This window comes from Pseudophryne corroboree, chromosome 6 (assembly GCF_028390025.1).
Source record: "Pseudophryne corroboree isolate aPseCor3 chromosome 6, aPseCor3.hap2, whole genome shotgun sequence".
NCBI classification, from domain to species: domain Eukaryota; kingdom Metazoa; phylum Chordata; class Amphibia; order Anura; family Myobatrachidae; genus Pseudophryne; species Pseudophryne corroboree.
Window position 1 is genome coordinate 647,602,518 of NC_086449.1, and position 21,960 is coordinate 647,624,477.

Genomic DNA, 21,960 nt, shown 5'->3' on the forward strand with positions numbered 1-21,960 from the left:
TCCCACTAGATCACCAGGTCATGGGTGCAGGTCAGGTTTTCTCTCTAAACCTTTTTACAAGTAGCCCGCAGTACCAGGTGGTTTTGCCAGCAGAGGGAATAAGGCTTAGACCTGGAGCCCCTCCCCCAGTCCCAGTGAGCCATTTACAGTAAATGTTCCCGCCCTGGAGCTGCATAACTGTTTCTCCCTCACTCCCTGTCAGTGTTTGGGCGCTATTTCCCCAGCTACACTGTTCCTGGGACTGCTTGGGCAAATCCTCCTTTGTAAAGCCGCCTGATAGTCAGCGCTGTGCCTTTACAAGACATTTAACTATTCTACATGTCGTTTAGATAGTGTTAGTTAAGAAAAAGTGCGTTTAGTCAGGGCTATCTGGTACAAGTACCCTGTGATATACATCCAGTATTTACTGTGCAGTGTTATATCTATTGATTACATAGCTATATATAAGCTAGTCCAGTGCAGTATTATTGCTTGTCATAACTTCTGCATTGTACAAACGGTGACTATATGTGTGTGCATTGGCTTGCTGTTAGACCTCTATTTCCTGTCTCTCACTCAGCTTGCTATCCCTATATTCTATAACCTGAGGGGGCTAGGTGCGTCAGGTTTATAATACTGTAATATAGGATATTCAAAAGATATACTGTAATTGTATTTTTCTCTGTGATTTTAGTCACCATATCTCTCCTGAATCCCATTTTGTGCTGACAACACTGCAGGGGTTTGGGTCAGGTATTGTGCTGCTGACAATTTGTAGTATGTTACCTTATACTGCAAGTTATAACATGTATGCTTATGAGGGTAACTGTTCTGGGGCTGAACACACTGGTAGTGGTGCTGAGGCCACAGATACTTTTGAGGAAATTACAGCAGCTGAGGGCTCTGGTTCTGGGGGTTCCTTGCCCCCAAGTGGGACTATAGCAACGGGGGTCCAGAATGACCCGCCGTGGGTTACCGTCTCTACGTTACTGAATACGCTAGTTACTAAACTAACGACTCCTATGGGACCTCCTATGCCTGTCCAACCGTATATGGTCCCCGCGGCAGATTGTTCACTCAGTTATGAACCAGTCCCTGACTACTAAAAAGTCTAACCCTCGCCCGCCTAAGACCAAGGAGTCCTCTAAGCGGGCCATTACTTCCTCACAATCCACTGCTGTCACTGACACCTCGTTTGATGAGGATGGCGTTTACACTGACCCCACAGATTCTGACACTGATAATACTGATGGGGATAGTAGTTCACAAGTGGATGTTCCTGATCTATTGGAGGCTATTACGGATTATCCCAAGCCATCCGTTCCTCCTAAGAAACCAGATACAGTAGATTCAAGCGTCAGAAGGTGGTTAAACAAGTTTTACCTCACTCTGATCACCTGGTTAATATACGTCAAGAATCCTGGGAAAAATCCAGGTCAGAAGTTCATGCCTCACAAGAAGCTTCTTGCTCGCTATCCCCTCGCGCCAGAGCTGTCAAAAAATTGGGAAACGCCTCCTCCAGTGGACTCGCATGTGGCAAGGATGGTGGTTTCCTCAGCTCTACCTGTAACTACCGTCACGTCTCTTAAAGAGCCTACGGATAAACGTGTGGAGGGTTGTCTGAAAGCGATTTACACCCTCACGGGTGCTGCACAAAGGCCCACTATTGCAGCGACATGGGCTGCAGAGGCTTTTGAAGCGTGGGCCCTAGAGTTGGAAGCTGAAATCTCTTCTGACCATGCTAGACAATGCTTGGCATTTTTTTTTTCACAGCTTCTCACTATATTAAAGAGGCGTCTTCTGATGCCTGTATTCTAGCAGCCAAGGCCTCTACTACGTCAGTCCTGTCTCGCCGGATATTGTGGCTGAAATCCTGGTCCGTGAATCTGGATTCTAGAAAAACCCTGGAGGTACTCCCTTTCAAGGGAGATATTCTGTTTGGGGAGGACTTAAATAAGATAGTAGCTGATTTGGCTACTGCCAAAACTGCCTGTCTACCAAGTACCGCTCCTTCTGTGTTGAAGGCTAAAAGTACTTCCTTTCGTCCCTTTCGTCCTTCAGGTAAAGCAAAAGGTCAGGCGTACCACAAACAGGCCCGCACTTCCAAGCCTGGTAAGCCAAAGCCCAAAAGAGCCTGGGCTGCCCATCAGCCAGCTTCCAAGACCGATAAGCCTGCTGCATGACGGGGCGGTCCTCCCCCTGGGGGATCCCAGGGTGGGGGACCGGCTTCTAGGGCAGTTATATTCACATGGTCGACCATGTTATGGTCGACAGTCATTAGGTCGACCACTATTGGTCGACATTGACATGGTCGACATGGACACATGGTCGACACATGAAAATGGTCGACACATGAAAGGTCGACACATGAAAAGGTCAACATGAGTTTTTAAACTTTTTTTTCTTTTGGGGAACTTTTCCATACTTTACGATCCACATGGACTACGATTGGAACGGTAAAGTGTGCCGAGCGAAGCGGTAGCGGAGCGAAGGCACCATGCCCGAAGCATGGCGAGCGAAGCGGTGCACTAATTGGGGTTCCCAGTCACTTTACGCAAAAGACGACACCAAAAAAAGTTAAAAAACTCATGTCGACCTTTTCATATGTCGACCTTTCATGTGTTGACCATTTTCATGTGTCGACCATGTGTCCATGTCGACCATGTCAATGTCGACCAATAGTGGTCGACCTAATGACTGTCGACCATAACATGGTCGACCATTCATACCCGGAACCCTTCTAGGGTATACCCAGGATTGGTTGAAGTCCACTTCAGATGCCTGGGTAAGGGAAGTCGTCACTCGAGGTTACGCCATAGCCTTCAAAAACCGCCCCCCTCATCGATTTTGCCTGACAGACGTCCCTTCGGGCCAGACAAAGGCAAAAACTCTCCATTCAGTGGTACAGACCCTCCTGGAAACAGGAGTGGTAGTACAGGTGCCTCTTGCTCAGAGAGGCCAGGGGTACTATTCTCCGCTATTTCTAGTCCCGAAACCGAATGGGTCCTCCCGGCCCATTCTCAACCTTAAGGCATTGAACAAGTTTGTGACAGTCTCCAAGTTCCGTATGGAAACCCTTCGCTCTATCGTTCTGGCCTTGGAACCTGGGGATTATATGGTCTCCCTGGATATACAGGATGCTTACCTGCATATTCCTATAGCAGTGTCGCATCAGCAATACCTGAGGTTTGCGATTGGCAACCTCCATTACCAGTTTCAGGCGTTAGCTTTTGGTTTAACCACGGCTCCGCGAGTCTTTACAAAGTTATGGCGGTGATGACGGTGGTACTCCGCCGTCAAGGGGTCAGGATCCTACCGTATCTGGACGACTTGTTGATCCTGGCAAATTCCCCAGAATTTCTCCTACGTCACCTAGATCTGACTGTCCGGTTTCTGCAAGTCCACGGGTGGCTCATCAACTGGAAGAAATCCTCCCTGGTCCCTGCTCAGAGCATGGTGCACCTGGGAGCGCTATTGGACACACACAACCAGCAGTTGTTCTTGTCTCAGGAGAAAGTCCTGAAGCTTCAGGACAGGATTCGTTGCTTCCTCTCTCGTCCGCAAGTGTCGATACATTCAGCGATGCAGGTGCTGGGACTCATGGTGTCTGCATTCGACATGGTGGAGTATGCTCAATTCCATTCTTGCCCTTTCCAGAGGCTGATTCTGGCCAAGTGGGATGGCCAGCCTCACCGGATCAGGTCTCACATGATCTCATTGACTCCGGAGGTCCGTCTGTCGCTGTACTGGTGGCTCCAGGACCAACGATTGTGCAGGGGCCGTCCCTTCTGGATATCCGACTGTGTCCTGTTGACGACACATGCCAGTCTAAGGGGTTGGGGCGCGGTTTTGGAGCAACACTCCCTTTAGGGTCGGTGGACCAAGGAGGAGTCGCTCCTCCCGATCAACATTCTGGAATTGCGGGCGGTCTTCAACTCATTGAACCTGGCCCAGCTTTTATTTCAGAACCGTCCTGTTCATGTACAGTCGGACAACGCCACCACAGTGGCCTACATAAATCATCAAATCGGCACTCGAAGCCGCTTGGCAATGAAGGAAGTTTCACGGATTCTTCAATGTGCGGAACGCCATCTACCGGCCATATCGGCGATATTCATTCCGGGAGTCCTGAATTGGGAAGCGGACTTTCTCAGTCGTCGGGACGTACACGCCGGAGAGTGGGGCCTTTATCCAGAAGTATTTTAACTCCTAGTGGAAAGGTGAGGCCTTCCAGACGTGGATCTGATGGCGTCTCGACACAATTACAAGGTTCCGGTCTTCGGAGCAAGGACAAGGGATCCTCAAGCAGCATTCGTGGATGCGCTGGCGGTGCCGTGGAATTTTCGGCTGCTGTATGTGTTCCCTCCGGTGTCACTCCTGCCTAGGGTAATTCAGAAGTTCAAGCAGGAAGGAGGAATCTTGCTTCTCATAGCTCCAGCGTGGCCCAGACGGCACTGGTTCTCAGACTTCCAGGGCCTCTCGTCAGAGCGTCCAATTCTACTTCCACAACGCCCAGACCTCCTCGTTCAGGGCCCCTATGTCTACCAGGACCTGGCCCGGCTGTCTTTGACGGTGTGGCTCTTGAAGCTTCCGTCTTGAGGGCTAAAGGGTTTTCTGAGGCGGTAATTCAAACTATGTTGCGGGCCCGGAAACCGGCTTCTGCTCGGATTTACCATAGGGTCTAGCATTCTTACATTGTTTGGTGCGCATCTAACAATTATGACGCTAACAAGTTTTTGGCTTTTCTTCAGCAGGGCCTGGACTTAGGCCTGCATCTGGTCTCCCTCAAGGTTCACATTTCTGCCTTGTCGGTGTGGTTTCAGAGAAAAATTGCGACCTTACCTGATGTGCATACCTTTACTCAGGGTGTGTTGTGTATCCAACCTCCCTATGTCCCACCTGTGGCTACTTGGGACGTGTTGGTGTTTAGGGAAGGCGTTACAAGAGTCTCCGTTTGAACCTCTTGGTTCAGCTGATCTTAAGTGGCTTTCCCTTAAGTTGGTGTATCTGCTGGCTATTGCCTCAGCTAGAAGAGTGTCGGATTTGGGTGCCTTGTCTTGTAGTTCCCCATGTCTGATATTTCACCTTGACCGGGCGGTTCTTAGGACTCGTCCCGGATATTTACCTAAGGTGGTTTCTTCGTTCCACCTTAATCAGGAGATTGTGGTTCCGGCACTTGTTTCTCCTGATCTGTCTCCCAAAGAGCGGTCTTTGGATGTGGTACAGGCTCTCCGTATCTATGTGAAGAGAACTGCTTCTATTAGGAAATCTGATTCTCTCTTTGTGCTGTTTGGATTTCACAAACGGGGCTGGCCTGCTCACAAGCAGACTTTGTCCAGATGGATTAGAATGGTGATTGCACAAACTTATGTGAAGGCTTATCTGTGAGCTCCTGCTCACATTACGGCCCATTCTACTCGGTCCGTTGGACCTTCTTGGGCGGCCCGCCGTGGTGCGACTCTTGAACAATTGTGCAAGGCGGCTACGTGGTCCTCAGTGAACACGTTCATAAGGTTCTATGCCTTCGATACTGCCGCTTCCCAGGATGCTTCCTTTGGACGCCGGGTTCTTGTGCCTGCTACAGTGTGTCCCCTCCCATAAGGAACTGCTTTAGGACATCCCCAATGTCTATCCTTGTGGAGCCCAGTGTACCCTGCAGCAGAAAATGAGATTTATGGTAAGAACTTACCTTTGTTAAATCTCTTTCTGCGAGATACACTGGGCTCCACAAGGCGCCCACCCTGACGCACTTAGCTTCTTTGGGTTGGTGTGGCTATAGCCGCTGACACTTTCTCCTGTCGGGAGAGTGTGGTGTTTGTGGCAACTTGCAGTTGTCGTCTCTTTTACTTGCTACTGCATTGGGCTGGTTAACAAAACTGAGCACCTGTGCACGGAGGCGGGGTAATATAGGAGGCGGCGCTATGCATCTTGGGAAGAAGGTCAAAGCTTTTGAGCCTGTTGGTGCTTCGTATCAAGATCCTACTCTACACCCCCAATGTCTATTCTTGTGGAGCCCAGTGTACCAAGCAGAAAGAGATTTAACAACGGAAAGTTCTTACCATAAATATTGTTATCAACGGTAAGTTCTTACCATAACGTAGATATTTTTACACTGCAATTTAGATTTCAGTTTGAACACACCCCACCCAAATCTAACTCTCTCTGCATGTTATATCTGCCCCACCTGCAGTGTACATGGAGGGTAATTCTGAGTTGATCGCAGCAGGAATTTTGTTAGCATTTGGGCAAAACCATGTGCACTGCAGGGGAGGCAGATATAACATGTGCAGAGAGAGTTAGATTTGGGTGGGTTATTTTGTTTCTGTGCAGGGTAAATACTGGCTGCTTTATTTTTACACTGCAATTTAGATTGCAGATTGAACACACCACACCCAAATCTAATTATCTCTGCACATGTTATATCTGCCTCCCCTGCAGTGCACATGGTTTTGCCCAACTGCTAACAAAGTTCCTGCTGCGATCAACTCAGAATTACCCCCATGGTTTTTGCCCAATAGCTTACAAAATTTGCTGCTGTGATCAGATCTGAATTAGGCCCAGAGTCTCTCCTGGTGCTCTAAGATGCTTATAGACGCGGTTGGCTGGTGTTTAAACAATCTGTTGTGCACGGATCTACTCTGTTAGCATCAAGGCTTATTATCTGATTAAGTCTGTGATATTTTTCCCCATTTTTTTCTCTAATGTAGGAGTTATCGCCTGATCATCGCACAGATCACAAACAATATCTTATTAGTTTAACAGTTTTAAACGAAGGTGTCCCATCTTTCTATGTTCTATTGATTGGGGACATTGATTTCAACTTGTATCCATACACAGATGTGTGCGTAAACACCTATCCTCACTACGCCATGCGGCGTGAGTGAGCGAAGTGGGGTAGGGCTTTTTTTATGTCTTTATCACTCAAATATGTATCTTAAGGCCTAATTCAGACCTGATCAATGTACGATTTCGCAAAGTGGACATTTATCGAATGACTGCGCATGCGTACAGATCGTAATGTGCAGGTGCGAGGCCAAACTGCAAAAATATTCTGCGTCTTATTTGATTGTAAGGCATACGCAGATTGACAGGATGCGAACGTTTGGGGGGTGGTAACTGCCCGTTTTCTGGTAGTGTCAGGAAAAATGCAGGAATTCCCAAGCGTTTTCAGGATGGGTATGTGACGTCAACTCCGGCCCGATCAGCCTGTTTTTCGCACTGTAGGAGTAAGCCCCAGGCTACGCACAGACTGGAAAAATTATTTGATGGTGAGTGCGTTGCGAATGGATTTGCAGCTGACCGGCGTTTCCAATGCTTTTTGCACGGCGTACGCAGACTTGCACATCGCGGATTTTCACTCTGGCTGGGCGATGACTATCCGATCACAAACCTCTGCAAATTCGCAGAGGTGCGATCAGGTCTGAATTAGGCCCTTAGTCGCAACGTGATGCAACAAAACTGCCTCTCAGAACTGCACTGATTAAATTGTCTGAATCTGTTTATGTAGCACAGGAAATATTGGTGTGAAGAAAAACTGCAAATGCTGCAATGTAGCACTTCTTATGCAGATTCAGACTATAGATATACTAGTGTCACATATCAAATTAAACAGTGCTTTCTCCTGACACAGGTTTGCATTGCGATTAAGATGCACTTTTGGGTGAAAAAGGTGCTTGGCACGAGCCAAGTCGCACGGGACCTTATGTTCTGAGAAGGGATGTTTGAACTGCAGCATTAGTGTATGAGGACACATATCTGAAGAAGCAATTGTGTGACACTGGAAAATCAAATGTCATAATTGATACAGGCATGAGACATGACAATGTTTCCATGACATGATCATTAGAATAATATTACATTTGAATTATAAATACCATTTATTTCTAGAAAAAATAATTTGAACATACAAAGTATTTTTATTTATTTTTTCAAATTGTTTTTATTAAGATTTCTCACAATACAAAATATGTAAGTGGAGCAATCTGAGATATAGAATATTTGAACAGTATTGTATGGCAACCTGTGTCTAGGTTCATCCAATCATAAAATTGCAGAAAATGAAATATTCAATCTGACATTACACTAATGAGAAATCGAAACATGTTTTCAAAATTTTCCAACAAATATATCTAATCGTTCCAACAGAAAAACATAAGTGTAACATTGAATAGTGGAGTGTTGAAAGATTAAAATAAAAATTTGAGAAAAGAAAAATATATGAAACCGTCATCTTCCACCTACATAAAAACAGCTTATCCATTTCCCCAGATATGAACACAATAACAAAAAATAAAAATAACATGTAAATAAGTAAAAAAATAAAAAAAAGAATTCAATAAGCCTGTGTATATATAAGGCCTTCCAGAGACTACGGGTCGTCAATTCATCCATAGAGGTATCCGTCAAATTCAAAAGAAAAAAAACCAATCAGCCCAGCAGATAATGAAGCATATAGAAGAGTGGAGGAAGAGTCAAAAGAAGGAATGAAAGAGTATAATAATTAAAGGCCTAGAGGTTTTTGGTGGTCTATGAGTTGAAGCAAGTACCATGAGGTGGACTGGAAGCATTTTTGTATTGCCTGTTTGGTATTTATGGGAAGTGTCTGAATATATTTATCCCAGCACTGTAATAAAGCGGGGGTTAATTTCTCCTTGTGAATAGATGCCTCGAGCCAGTCCATGGTGAACTAAAAAAATAATAATCTAGAAGTCACCATCGAGATGGTGGGAGCAGAGTTATGAATCCATTGTTGTAAAATAGCTTTCCTACTCACCGCTGATAGGATAACAAGAAGTGTTTTATCAGTCCTAAGAATACCTGTCTGATCCGCCAAATAGTGCCCAGGAAATAGTGCTGAACATACAAAGTTTAAAAGCAGGTTTTTGTGTTGATGCAATGCAGTGTCTTGCACTTATTTACAGTGTTGTTTCATTGACAGTAGTCCGTTTCCCTGTATTTTCCTTTTGTTTTGTTTTTTAAACAATATGTGGCCAAACACCCACCCTTCAGAAACCTGAACATGTTTGTGTTACTGCGTGCTTTATCCCTAGCTTTCTGTGATGGCTGCTCTAGGCCCTTTTTACTATCCACTCTGCTTATGGTGGTTGTCTGCTGCATGTTATACCATGTGGCTCTGAGTCGATTATCTACATCTTTTTCTACATTATTCAGTACGCATCATAGTTTATTGATGGGCTTGTTTTTTTTAATTTATATATGCTTATATTTTTAGTTAATAGAGTATATTTTCTATTACTTAAATACTTTTTTTAAAATGTTATTTTCCATTTTTTCCCTGAAGATGTCTCAAAATGTGAGTCTGATGCCAGCCTGCTTGACCAGACAAGGTGGAAGAAGAAGAATTCTACACTTCTGGAAATTAGTAATGCAATGCCAATCAATGAGCTGATTGGACCTGCAGAATTTTTTATGTTCAGTGAGTCGTATTTATAACTTTATTGTATTATTTGCAAACCTACATGTTTATAATAATAACTTTTTCTCCTGGAGTGAATAAATGGCAATCCCCCCCCCCCCCCCCCCCCCCCAATGATGTCTGTCAGTACAGTATTATTAGCAGTGCGGACTGCCGCCCCTTCATACAGCAAATACTGACACATTTGGATATATGAGCTCCCCAAAAATATAAAATAGCATTTGTACCTGTTTTATAGAGCTCTTGCAACCGCAGTTGGTCTACTTCTATATCAGGGGTGGGGAACCTTTTTTCTACCGAGGGCCATTTGGATATTTATAAAATCTTTCGGGGGCCATACAAGTCTGCCCCCGCGCACGCCAAAAAAATGGGTGTGGCCAGTTAAAATGGGACGTTATACACATATGCCCCTCACAGTGCCAGGTATACAGATGCCCCCACAGTGCCAGGTATACAAATGCCCCTCACAGTGCCAGGTATACAGAATGTCCCCACAGTGCCAGGTATACAGATGCCCCTCACAGTGCCAGGTATACAGATGCCCCCCAGTGCCAGGTATACAGATGTCCCCACAGTGCTAGGTATACAGATGTCCCCACAGTGCCAGGTATACAGATGCCCCCACAGTGCCAGGTATACAGATGACCCCCACAGTGCCAGGTATACAGATGCCCCCCCCCCCCCCGTCCCGCTTACCGCTCCTTTCGGCGGGTACACGGAGGAGAGCGCGGCTATGTTGGGCGGTGGCGTGTAAGACTTGAAACCAGCCGCCGGTTCGAGAGCCAATCAGAGCTCGCGGACCGGCAGCCGCTGCTCCTGATTGGCTCACGAACCGGCGGCTGGTTTCAAGTCCTACACGCCGCCGCCTTCGCCGCCACCCGACAATAGCCGCGCTCTCCTCCGTGTGGTGACAGCTGAGACACGCTGCCGCCGGACTGTGCGGCGGCGTGTCTCACTGAGAGGAGCGGGTGGGCCGGACCAAACGGCTTCGCGGGTCTTATTTGGCCCGCGGGCCGGAGGTTCCCCACCCCTCTATATGGTTGGGAGAAGCATTGCCTCCTATTCATTATCTGCTTCATCTACACTTTATTTAGCGTCTCTGTGTGAATACAGTATGTTGTAGGATATCCTCTTAATGAAGCTTTGAAAGGTGTTGCTAGGGGACGCTGGACTGAGACGATCTCAAAGAATTAGTTATGAGATAATTTACACAATTTTATGTAATTAGAAATGTCTCTTGTGATTTTTACATATGTATTGTTGGTTTTGTTAATAATTAAAACAAAATGTCAGCATTTCTTATATTAAAATACTACCTTGTTCTGATATATTGAGTATGTTATGTTTCATATGCAGGTCCCATTACCAACAATTCCTCCTTTTACCCAAGCAAAAGGTAATAGAGTGCAAATTCAAGGTCGTTCATAAAGACCTTCCACAATTAAAACAAAAAACAACAACTTTATATTTAAAATGTTTTTTTTCTTCTGGTTATCTGTTTTGTAGTATAAATTGCATTTATGCAACATACAGTATGGATCATCTATTATTCAAAACTGTCAGTGACAGTCTGAGACTGCATTGTATTCTAGAGTCTCTAGAGAATCATACAATATGTGTAAGTGACTGAACTTTGTACAGTAGAACTTAAAGTCTTGCTCCTCTCTGACATGGGTAATGGGAATGTTAACTGCCCTCTTTATTGCTATTTATAGGTTTGGCCACTAGAGGGTGAAGCTTTTCATGTTTTTAGACTTTTTTTTTTAAGAGCTGGGCAGCACACCAAGGGGGTCATTCCGACCCGATCGCCGAGTGCTTTCGTTCGCACAGCTGCGACCGGGTCACTACTGCACGCGCGGGGGCCACAATGCGCACGCGCGACGTTGCCCGACGACGGCAACGACGCTGACAGCTGAAAAAGCGGTCGCAGCAACGATCGCAAGAAGATTGACTGCAGGAAGGCATTCCGGGGCGTCAACTGACCGCTGGAGACCATTTTTGGGGAGTGGTAAGAAAAACGCAGGCGTATCCAGCCGAATGGAGGGCGGATGTCTGATGTCAAAGCCGAGCCCATCATCGCTGGATCCGTCGCACAGGGTAAATATGTCCAGGGCTGGTCTTGTTTTGCAGGAAACGTTTTTTAACATAGCAGGGTTGCACAAGCGATCGCAGCCCTGCTATGCTAAAATACACTCCCCCATAGGCGGAGATTAGTTGATCGCACCAGCAGCAAAAAGTTGCTTGGTTGCAATCAACTCGAAATGAGGGCCCAAATACTGTACATTTCTGATGGATCGCTGTAATTGATATAGAGAGCCAGCCATAGTAGCAAGGGCTATTAGTGGATGAGTAACGAGAGGGTGCAGAGTGTATAGCGTACGATCGTTAACTCAGACATGCGGGTGGACGCCCAGCACAGGGCTAGTCCACCCCGCATGTCAGTCCCGCACAGCGGCGATGCCTTTGTATTTGAGGAGTAACTCCCGGCCAGCGCAGCTCCTGCGGCTGGCTGGGAGTTGCTCGTCGCTCCCGCTGGCTGCGTGAGACGTCACGCAGCCACCGTGGCCCGCCCCCCCCCCAACGGTTCGGCCACGCCTGCGTTGGCCGGACCGCTCCCTCTAAACGGCGGCTTAACGCCGCCGTTCAGCCCCCTCCCGGCTAGCGACCACCTCTGTCTCAGAGGCGATCGCTAGGTGCACTGCGGCACCGGCGCATGCGCAGTTTCCGACCCGATCGCTGCGCTGCGACAAACTGCAGCGAGCGATCGGGTCGAAATGACCCCCTTTGTCCATTTTTGTTGGCTGAAGAAGCTTGAGTAGAAATATGATGGTTCATGGAACAATAGTACTTTCTAGAAAAGAAAATGAATGTCAGCAAAGCTACAAAGACATGAATATTATGCCACGCGTCTGCTGTAAGAGTTCACTGTAATATTGGTGACGTGGCTGCCTGTGTCATCTAAGTACTAGGTCTAACCACAAGTCCTGTATTATGGTGCGTTTCTAAAGTTACAAACCAAAGAAATGAGCCATATGCCCTCGTTATATATTTTCCAGTTCACAGATCATCATGTTGGCTTGCATTCTGATATTTTATAGGAGGTACAAATATTGGTCACAGTTGTATTGGTGTAACTACTTGTCATTTCGCTCTTTTATAATAGGTGTTCTCCGATCGTATTTTTTTTGTTTAGTTTTTCAGTTCAATTTGAGAGTTTGTGCTGTTGGACAGAGCTGAACAGAGAAAAGTCTGTTCTCTGTACTCATCGCGTGTGGGACAATACTGCACTCTAGTGGCCACACCTGCAAATGCAAACCATAATGCAAGTTTAAGTAATTACTCTTATTTATCCGAAAGGGGCTTTATTTTCAGCGCTATTATGTAATCTTCTTTATAAAATGTGGTGTTAAAATAATCGAGATTTGCGAGCAGATGGAAGCTCCACATTTATTAAGGATAACTGTTTCTTTACGTATTTTTCTTTATTTTCAGTTATCCGACACAGCTGCAAGATTCTGAGAAGTATCTTGTATCCACTTTAGTATCAGGTATTTAACAGTAACCCTATTATACAATAAACATTGGTTGCAGATTCTCTTATATCTCCCAGTCAGCAATTAATTTTTATTAAATCAATTGGAAACTGAACACTAAAGTCCTCAGGTACACCTAGAATAAACTTGTTAAAAATCTTTCTGGCCATCTGTATAAATTGCTCTACTTACAACTGAGCATATATTTACTAGAGATGAGCGGGTTCGGTTTCTCTGAATCCGAACCCGCCCGAACTTCATGTTTTTTTACACGGGTCCGAGCGACTCGGATCTTCCCGCCTTGCTCGGTTAACCCGAGCGCGCCCGAACGTCATCATCACGCTGTCGGATTCTCGCGAGGCTCGGATTCTATCGCGAGACTCGGATTCTATATAAGGAGCCGCGCGTCGCGGCCATTTTCACACGTGCATTGAGATTGATAGGGAGAGGACGTGGCTGGCGTCCTCTCCGTTTAGAAATTAAAATAGATAGGAGAGTGAGAGTGAGACACTTCATTTACTTACTGGAGCTTAGGAGGAGTTATACTAGTGACTGATGACCAGTGACCTGACCACCAGTGCAGTTTTATAATTTATTATTATTTAATAATCCGTTCTGTTCTTGTTCTCTGCCTGAAAAAAACGATACACAGTGACTCAGTCACACTCACATACCATATCTGTGCTCAGCCCAGTGTGCTGCATCATCTATGTATAATATCTGACTGTGCTCACACAGCTTAATTGTGGGGGAGACTGGGGAGCAGTTATAGGTTATAGCAGGAGCCAGGAGTACATATTAAACAGTGCACACTTTTGCTGCCAGAGTGCCACTGCCAGTGTGACTGACCACTGACCACTGTGACCAGTGACCTGACCACACTGACCACCAGTATAGTATATTGTGATTGAATGTCTGCCTGAAAAAGTACACTCGTCGTGTGACTTGTGTGGTGTTTTTTTATTCTATAAAAATTAAAAAACTCATTCTGCTGACAGACAGTGTCCACTCCAGCAGGTCCGTCATTATATAATATATACCTGTCCGGCTGCAGTAGTGATATATATATATTTTTTATATCATTATTTATCATCCAGTCTACTAGCAGCAGACACAGTACGGTAGTTCACGGCTGTAGCTACCTCTGTGTCGGCACTCGGCAGTCCATCCATAATTGTATACCACCTACCCGTGGTTTTTTTTTTCTTTCTTCTTTATACATACTACATCTCATTATCATCCAGTCTATATTAGCAGAAGACACAGTACAGTACGGTAGTCCACGGCTGTAGCTACCTCTGTGTCGGCACTCGGCAGTCCATCCATAATTGTATACCACCTACCCGTGGTTTTTTTTTCTTTCTTCTTTATACATACTACATCTCATTATCAACCAGTCTATATTAGCAGCAGACACAGTACGGTAGTTCACGGCTGTAGCTACCTCTGTGTCGGCACTCGGCAGTCCATCCATAATTGTATACCACCTACCCGTGGTTTTTTTTTTCTTTCTTCTTTATACATACATACTACATCTCATTATCATCCAGTCTATATTAGCAGCAGACACAGTACAGTACGGTAGTCCACGGCTGTAGCTACCTCTGTGTCGGCACTCGGCAGTCCATCCATAATTGTATACCACCTACCCGTGGTTTTTTTTTTCTTTCTTCTTTATACATACTACATCTCATTATCAACCAGTCTATATTAGCAGCAGACACAGTACAGTATGGTAGTCCACGGCTGTAGCTACCTCTGTGTCGGCACTCGGCAGTCCATCCATAATTGTATACCACCTACCCGTGGTTTTTTTTTTTCTTTCTTCTTTATACATACTACATCTCATTATCATCCAGTCTATATTAGCAGCAGACACAGTACAGTACGGTAGTCCACGGCTGTAGCTACCTCTGTGTCGGCACTCGGCAGTCCATCCATAATTGTATACCACCTACCCGTGTTTTTTTTTTTTTCTTTCTTCTTTATACATACTACATCTCATTATCAACCAGTCTATATTAGCAGCAGACACAGTACGGTAGTTCACGGCTGTAGCTACCTCTGTGTCGGCACTCGGCAGTCCATCCATAATTGTATACCACCTACCCGTGGTTTTTTTTTTCTTTCTTCTTTATACATACTACATCTCATTATCATCCAGTCTATATTAGCAGCAGACACAGTACAGTACGGTAGTCCACGGCTGTAGCTACCTCTGTGTCGGCACTCGGCAGTCCATCCATAATTGTATACCACCTACCCGTGTTTTTTTTTTTCTTTCTTCTTTATACATACTACATCTCATTATCAACCAGTCTATATTAGCAGCAGACACAGTACGGTAGTTCACGGCTGTAGCTACCTCTGTGTCGGCACTCGGCAGTCCATCCATAATTGTATACCACCTACCCGTGGTTTTTTTTTTCTTTCTTCTTTATACATACATACTACATCTCATTATCATCCAGTCTATATTAGCAGCAGACACAGTACAGTACGGTAGTCCACGGCTGTAGCTACCTCTGTGTCGGCACTCGGCAGTCCATCCATAATTGTATACCACCTACCCGTGGTTTTTTTTTCTTTCTTCTTTATACATACTACATCTCATTATCAACCAGTCTATATTAGCAGCAGACACAGTACAGTACGGTAGTCCACGGCTGTAGCTACCTCTGTGTCGGCACTCGGCAGTCCATCCATAATTGTATACCACCTACCCGTGTTTTTTTTTTCTTTCTTCTTTATACATACTACATCTCATTATCATCCAGTCTATATTAGCAGCAGACACAGTACAGTACGGTAGTCCACGGCTGTAGCTACCTCTGTGTCGGCACTCGGCAGTCCATCCATAATTGTATACCACCTACCCGTGTTTTTTTTTTTCTTTCTTCTTTATACATACTACATCTCATTATCAACCAGTCTATATTAGCAGCAGACACAGTACAGTACGGTAGTCCACGGCTGTAGCTACCTCTGTGTCGGCACTCGGCAGTCCATCCATAATTGTATACCACCTACCCGTGGTTTTTTCTTTTCTTTCTTCTTTATACATACTACATCTCATTATCATCCAGTCTATATTAGCAATAGACACAGTACAGTACGGTAGTCCACGGCTGTAGCTACCTCTGTGTCGGCACTCGGCAGTCCATCCATAAGTATACTAGTATCCATCCATCTCCATTGTTTACATGAGGTGCCTTTTAGTTGTGCCTATTAAAATATGGAGAACAAAAATGTTGAGGTTCCAAAATTAGGGAAAGATCAAGATCCACTTCCACCTCGTGCTGAAGCTGCTGCCACTAGTCATGGCCGAGACGATGAAATGCCAGCAACGTCGTCTGCCAAGGCCGATGCCCAATGTCATAGTACAGAGCATGTCAAATCCATAACACCAAATATCATTAAAAAAAGGACTCCAAAACCTAAAATAAAATTGTCGGAGGAGAAGCGTAAACTTGCCAATATGCCATTTACCACACGGAGTGGCAAGGAACGGCTGAGGCCCTGGCCTATGTTCATGGCTAGTGGTTCAGCTTCACATGAGGATGGAAGCACTCAGCCTCTCGCTAGAAAACTGAAAAGACTCAAGCTGGCAAAAGCACCGCAAAGAACTGTGCGTTCTTCGAAATCCCAAATCCACAAGGAGAGTCCAATTGTGTCGGTTGCGATGCCTGACCTTCCCAACACTGGACGTGAGGAGCATGCGCCTTCCACCATTTGCACGCCCCCTGCAAGTGCTGGAAGGAGCACCCGCAGTCCAGTTCCTGATAGTCAGATTGAAGATGTCAGTGTTGAAGTACACCAGGATGAGGAGGATATGGGTGTTGCTGGCGCTGGGGAGGAAATTGACCAGGAGGATTCTGATGGTGAGGTGGTTTGTTTAAGTCAGGCACCCGGGGAGACACCTGTTGTCCGTGGGAGGAATATGGCCGTTGACATGCCTGGTGAAAATACCAAAAAAATCAGCTCTTCAGTGTGGAGGTATTTCAACAGAAAAGCGGACAACAGGTGTCAAGCCGTGTGTTGCCTTTGTCAAGCTGTAATAAGTAGGGGTAAGGACGTTAACCACCTCGGAACATCCTCCCTTATACGTCACCTGCAGCGCATTCATAATAAGTCAGTGACAAGTTCAAAAACTTTGGGCGACAGCGGAAGCAGTCCACTGACCAGTAAATCCCTTCCTCTTGTAACCAAGCTCACGCAAACCACCCCACCAACTCCCTCAGTGTCAATTTCCTCCTTCCCCAGGAATGCCAATAGTCCTGCAGGCCATGTCACTGGCAATTCTGACGAGTCCTCTCCTGCCTGGGATTCCTCCGATGCATCCTTGCGTGTAACGCCTACTGCTGCTGGCGCTGCATTTGTTGCTGCTGGGAGTCGATGGTCATCCCAGAGGGGAAGTCGTAAGCCCACTTGTACTACTTCCAGTAAGCAATTGACTGTCCAACAGTCCTTTGCGAGGAAGATGAAATATCACAGCAGTCATCCTGCTGCAAAGCGGATAACTGAGGCCTTGACAACTATGTTGGTGTTAGACGTGCGTCCGGTATCCGCCGTTAGTTCACAGGGAACTAGACAATTTATTGAGGCAGTGTGCCCCCGTTACCAAATACCATCTAGGTTCCACTTCTCTAGGCAGGCGATACCGAGAATGTACACGAACGTCAGAAAAAGACTCACCAGTGTCCTAAAAAATGCAGTTGTACCCAATGTCCACTTAACCACGGACATGTGGACAAGTGGAGCAGGGCAGGGTCAGGACTATATGACTGTGACAGCCCACTGGGTAGATGTATGGACTCCCGCCGCAAGAACAGCAGCGGCGGCACCAGTAGCAGCATCTCGCAAACGCCAACTCTTTCCTAGGCAGGCTACGCTTTGTATCACCGCTTTCCAGAATACGCACACAGCTGAAAACCTCTTACGGCAACTGAGGAAGATCATCGCGGAATGGCTTACCCCAATTGGACTCTCCTGTGGATTTGTGGCATCGGACAACGCCAGCAATATTGTGTGTGCATTAAATATGGGCAAATTCCAGCACGTCCCATGTTTTGCACATACCTTGAATTTGGTGGTGCAGAATTTTTTAAAAAACGACAGGGGCGTGCAAGAGATGCTGTCGGTGGCCAGAAGAATTGCGGGACACTTTCGGCGTACAGGCACCACGTACAGAAGACTGGAGCACCACCAAAAACTACTGAACCTGCCCTGCCATCATCTGAAGCAAGAAGTGGTAACGAGGTGGAATTCAACCCTCTATATGCTTCAGAGGTTGGAGGAGCAGCAAAAGGCCATTCAAGCCTATACAATTGAGCACGATATAGGAGGTGGAATGCACCTGTCTCAAGTGCAGTGGAGAATGATTTCAACGTTGTGCAAGGTTCTGATGCCCTTTGAACTTGCCACACGTGAAGTCAGTTCAGACACTGCCAGCCTGAGTCAGGTCATTCCCCTCATCAGGCTTTTGCAGAAGAAGCTGGAGACATTGAAGGAGGAGCTAACACGGAGCGATTCCGCTAGGCATGTGGGACTTGTGGATGGAGCCCTTAATTCGCTTAACAAGGATTCACGGGTGGTCAATCTGTTGAAATCAGAGCACTACATTTTGGCCACCGTGCTCGATCCTAGATTTAAAGCCTACCTTGGATCTCTCTTTCCGGCAGACACAAGTCTGCTGGGGTTGAAAGACCTGCTGGTGAGAAAATTGTCAAGTCAAGCGGAACGCGACCTGTCAACATCTCCTCCTTCACATTCTCCCGCAACTGGGGGTGCGAGGAAAAGGCTCAGAATTCCGAGCCCACCCGCTGGCGGTGATGCAGGGCAGTCTGGAGCGACTGCTGATGCTGACATCTGGTCCGGACTAAAGGACCTGACAACGATTACGGACATGTCGTCTACTGTCACTGCATATGATTCTCTCACCATTGAAAGAATGGTGGAGGATTATATGAGTGACCGCATCCAAGTAGGCACATCACACAGTCCGTACTTATACTGGCAGGAAAAAGAGGCAATTTGGAGGCCCTTGCACAAACTGGCTTTATTCTACCTAAGTTGCCCTCCCACAAGTGTGTACTCCGAAAGAGTGTTTAGTGCCGCCGCTCACCTTGTCAGCAATCGGCGTACGAGGTTACATCCAGAAAATGTGGAGAAGATGATGTTCATTAAAATGAATTATAATCAATTCCTCCGTGGAGACATTGACCAGCAGCAATTGCCTCCACAAAGTACACAGGGAGCTGAGATGGTGGATTCCAGTGGGGACGAATTGATAATCTGTGAGGAGGGGGATGTACACGGTGATATATCGGAGGATGATGATGAGGTGGACATCTTGCCTCTGTAGAGCCAGTTTGTGCAAGGAGAGATTAATTGCTTCTTTTTTGGTGGGGGTCCAAACCAACCCGTCATTTCAGTCACAGTCGTGTGGCAGACCCTGTCACTGAAATGATGGGTTGGTTAAAGTGTGCATGTCCTGTTTATACAACATAAGGGTGGGTGGGAGGGCCCAAGGACAATTCCATCTTGCACCTCTTTTTTCTTTAATTTTTCTTTGCGTCATGTGCTGTTTGGGGAGGGTTTTTTGGAAGGGACATCCTGCATGACACTGCAGTGCCACTCCTAGATGGGCCCGGTGTTTGTGTCGGCCACTAGGGTCGCTTATCTTACTCACACAGCTACCTCATTGCGCCTCTTTTTTTCTTTGCGTCATGTGCTGTTTGGGGAGGGTTTTTTGGAAGGGACATCCTGCGTGACACTGCAGTGACACTCCTAGATGGGCCCGGTGTTTGTGTCGGCCACTAGGGTCGCTTATCTTACTCACACAGCTACCTCATTGCGCCTCTTTTTTTCTTTGCGTCATGTGCTGTTTGGGGAGGGTTTTTTGGAAGGGACATCCTGCGTGACACTGCAGTGACACTCCTAGATGGGCCCGGTGTTTGTGTCGGCCACTAGGGTCGCTTATCTTACTCACACAGCTACCTCATTGCGCCTCTTTTTTTCTTTGCGTCATGTGCTGTTTGGGGAGGGTTTTTTGGAAGGGACATCCTGCGTGACACTGCAGTGACACTCCTAGATGGGCCCGGTGTTTGTGTCGGCCACTAGGGTCGCTTAGCTTAGTCATCCAGCGACCTAGGTGCAAATTTTAGGACTAAAAATAATATTGTGAGGTGTGAGGTATTCAGAATAGACTGAAAATGAGTGTAAATTATGGTTTTTGAGGTTAATAATACTTTGGGATCAAAATGACCCCCAAATTCTATGATTTAAGCTGTTTTTTAGTGTTTTTTGAAAAAAACACCCGAATCCAAAACACACCCGAATCCGACAAAAAAAATTCGGTGAGGTTTTGCCAAAACGCGGTCGAACCCAAAACACGGCCGCGGAACCGAACCCAAAACCAAAACACAAAACCCGAAAAATTTCCGGCGCTCATCTCTAATATTTACTAAGTAATTTTCAAATGTTTATTTTGGCAGTAATTTTTTTTTAAATTCGCATTAAAGTGTCAGTGGTAACATAAATTCTCAGTTCCTGTAAACAGTGATTTGTAGTGTTCGTGTAATGAACAATACCTGAGAAATGATAATACCTCTAGAACCAATAGTAGAGGTCTGCATCTGTGGCAGCTGCCTTTTCCTTTACTCTGATCACACTTATTATAGATATGGCGCCCAAAATGGCTGCCTCACCTTCTGCATGCTCCTGATCATCTCAATAAAACAGCTTAAATTCAACACAACTGACCTATGAATCATCATAAATATCCAAGGACTTACCTCTAACTTATACTTCTCTACGCAGACATCTCATCAAAACCAATGGATTGCATTCCTGCACTGAGATACACACTAGATTCAAACCTCTGCATCTCTCCACTGAGAGGTCCTTCAGTTTGGCATCTACTGTACTCTGCATTGGACATCCCAGACAAGGTACTGTGGAATACAACCTATCTTTGGCTCCATCCAGCCCCTCACTTAGACATCATTCACCTCTGTTCTCTGAGCAACAAATAACTCTGACGTCTTGCATTAATCAACTAATATAATATACAGTATATTCAGGCTCTGAATTGCTGAAGGGACACTGTTCTTTTCAAATTGCAGGACCCCAGCCATTCCCCAGGACACATGTTATCACTACCCCCACAAGAAATCTACTTCAAAAGCCTCTCACACTGAGATTTTTCACACCTATACAACAGGTATTGGATTCCAACACTTTTCCACAAGCCTGCTTTGTCCTGGAATAATTGACTAAATGAGAAACAGAAAAAGCAGTTATTTTATTTATCACTTGTTTCAAATATACCCATTGGATTAAAGAGCAGCAATAGGTTATAGCAATAACTCTGTTCATGAACCCATTATAATTTTTGGATCACATAACATTATAAATTAGTTCAAGATGTCGCCGCGGATGGCTGCCTCTGTGCTGCTCTGCACTGTCGGACACAGCAGAGAGGAAATTCTGGGGTTCTCAGGACTTGCGCCTCGGCCAAACTCACTGGAGCTTCTGGCAGTTCTCGCTGATCTCGTCGTCCTGTGTGGGGGCAGTGAAGCTGGAGCAGCCAGAAGTATGGCGGTGACCTCGCCATCAAGGAGAAGAGGCGCCCCATCGGAAAACGTTTGGCTGGCCGCCCGGAACCCACACGGTGACCCTTTTGTGGTGCGCCTGTAAGAGAATCGCTGGCGATGCCCTCAAGCCTGGAGCCCCGGCAAGCACCTCAGGAAGCAGTACGCACTCTGGGTACAGAGGAATAAGAGTGCCCCTCAGCCCGCGACCTGGAGACCCGGCTCCTGGAAAGGCCGGCAATGGCTCCCATGGGACAGCCAACGGAGAAGGCAGCGTGGAAGCCACTGCCCCAGTGAGTACTAGTGCTGTCCCCCAGCCCAGTGATAGCCTAGCCACAGCCCCGCTGGCTCACCCCTTTCACTGGCACTCCCCCTGCTGCTCCAGCCACGGGCCCCTTCCCCGCTGGCTCTCCCCCCA

The 21,960-nt window shown here is 46.3% G+C and overlaps 1 protein-coding gene across 11 annotated transcripts in view; it reads left to right on the forward strand.

Moving 5' to 3' along the window:
* Positions 1 to 21,960, forward strand: part of LOC134933186 (uncharacterized) — a 495,026-nt gene that overhangs the window by 269,920 nt on the left and 203,146 nt on the right. For all 11 annotated transcript variants that reach the window (XM_063928206.1, XM_063928207.1, XM_063928204.1 and 8 more), the window contains 3 exons: positions 9,281 to 9,415; positions 10,772 to 10,811; positions 12,908 to 12,963. In XM_063928206.1, the coding sequence (XP_063784276.1) occupies positions 9,281 to 9,415; positions 10,772 to 10,811; positions 12,908 to 12,963 (231 nt within the window). The remainder of the gene's footprint in view (positions 1 to 9,280; positions 9,416 to 10,771; positions 10,812 to 12,907; positions 12,964 to 21,960) is intronic.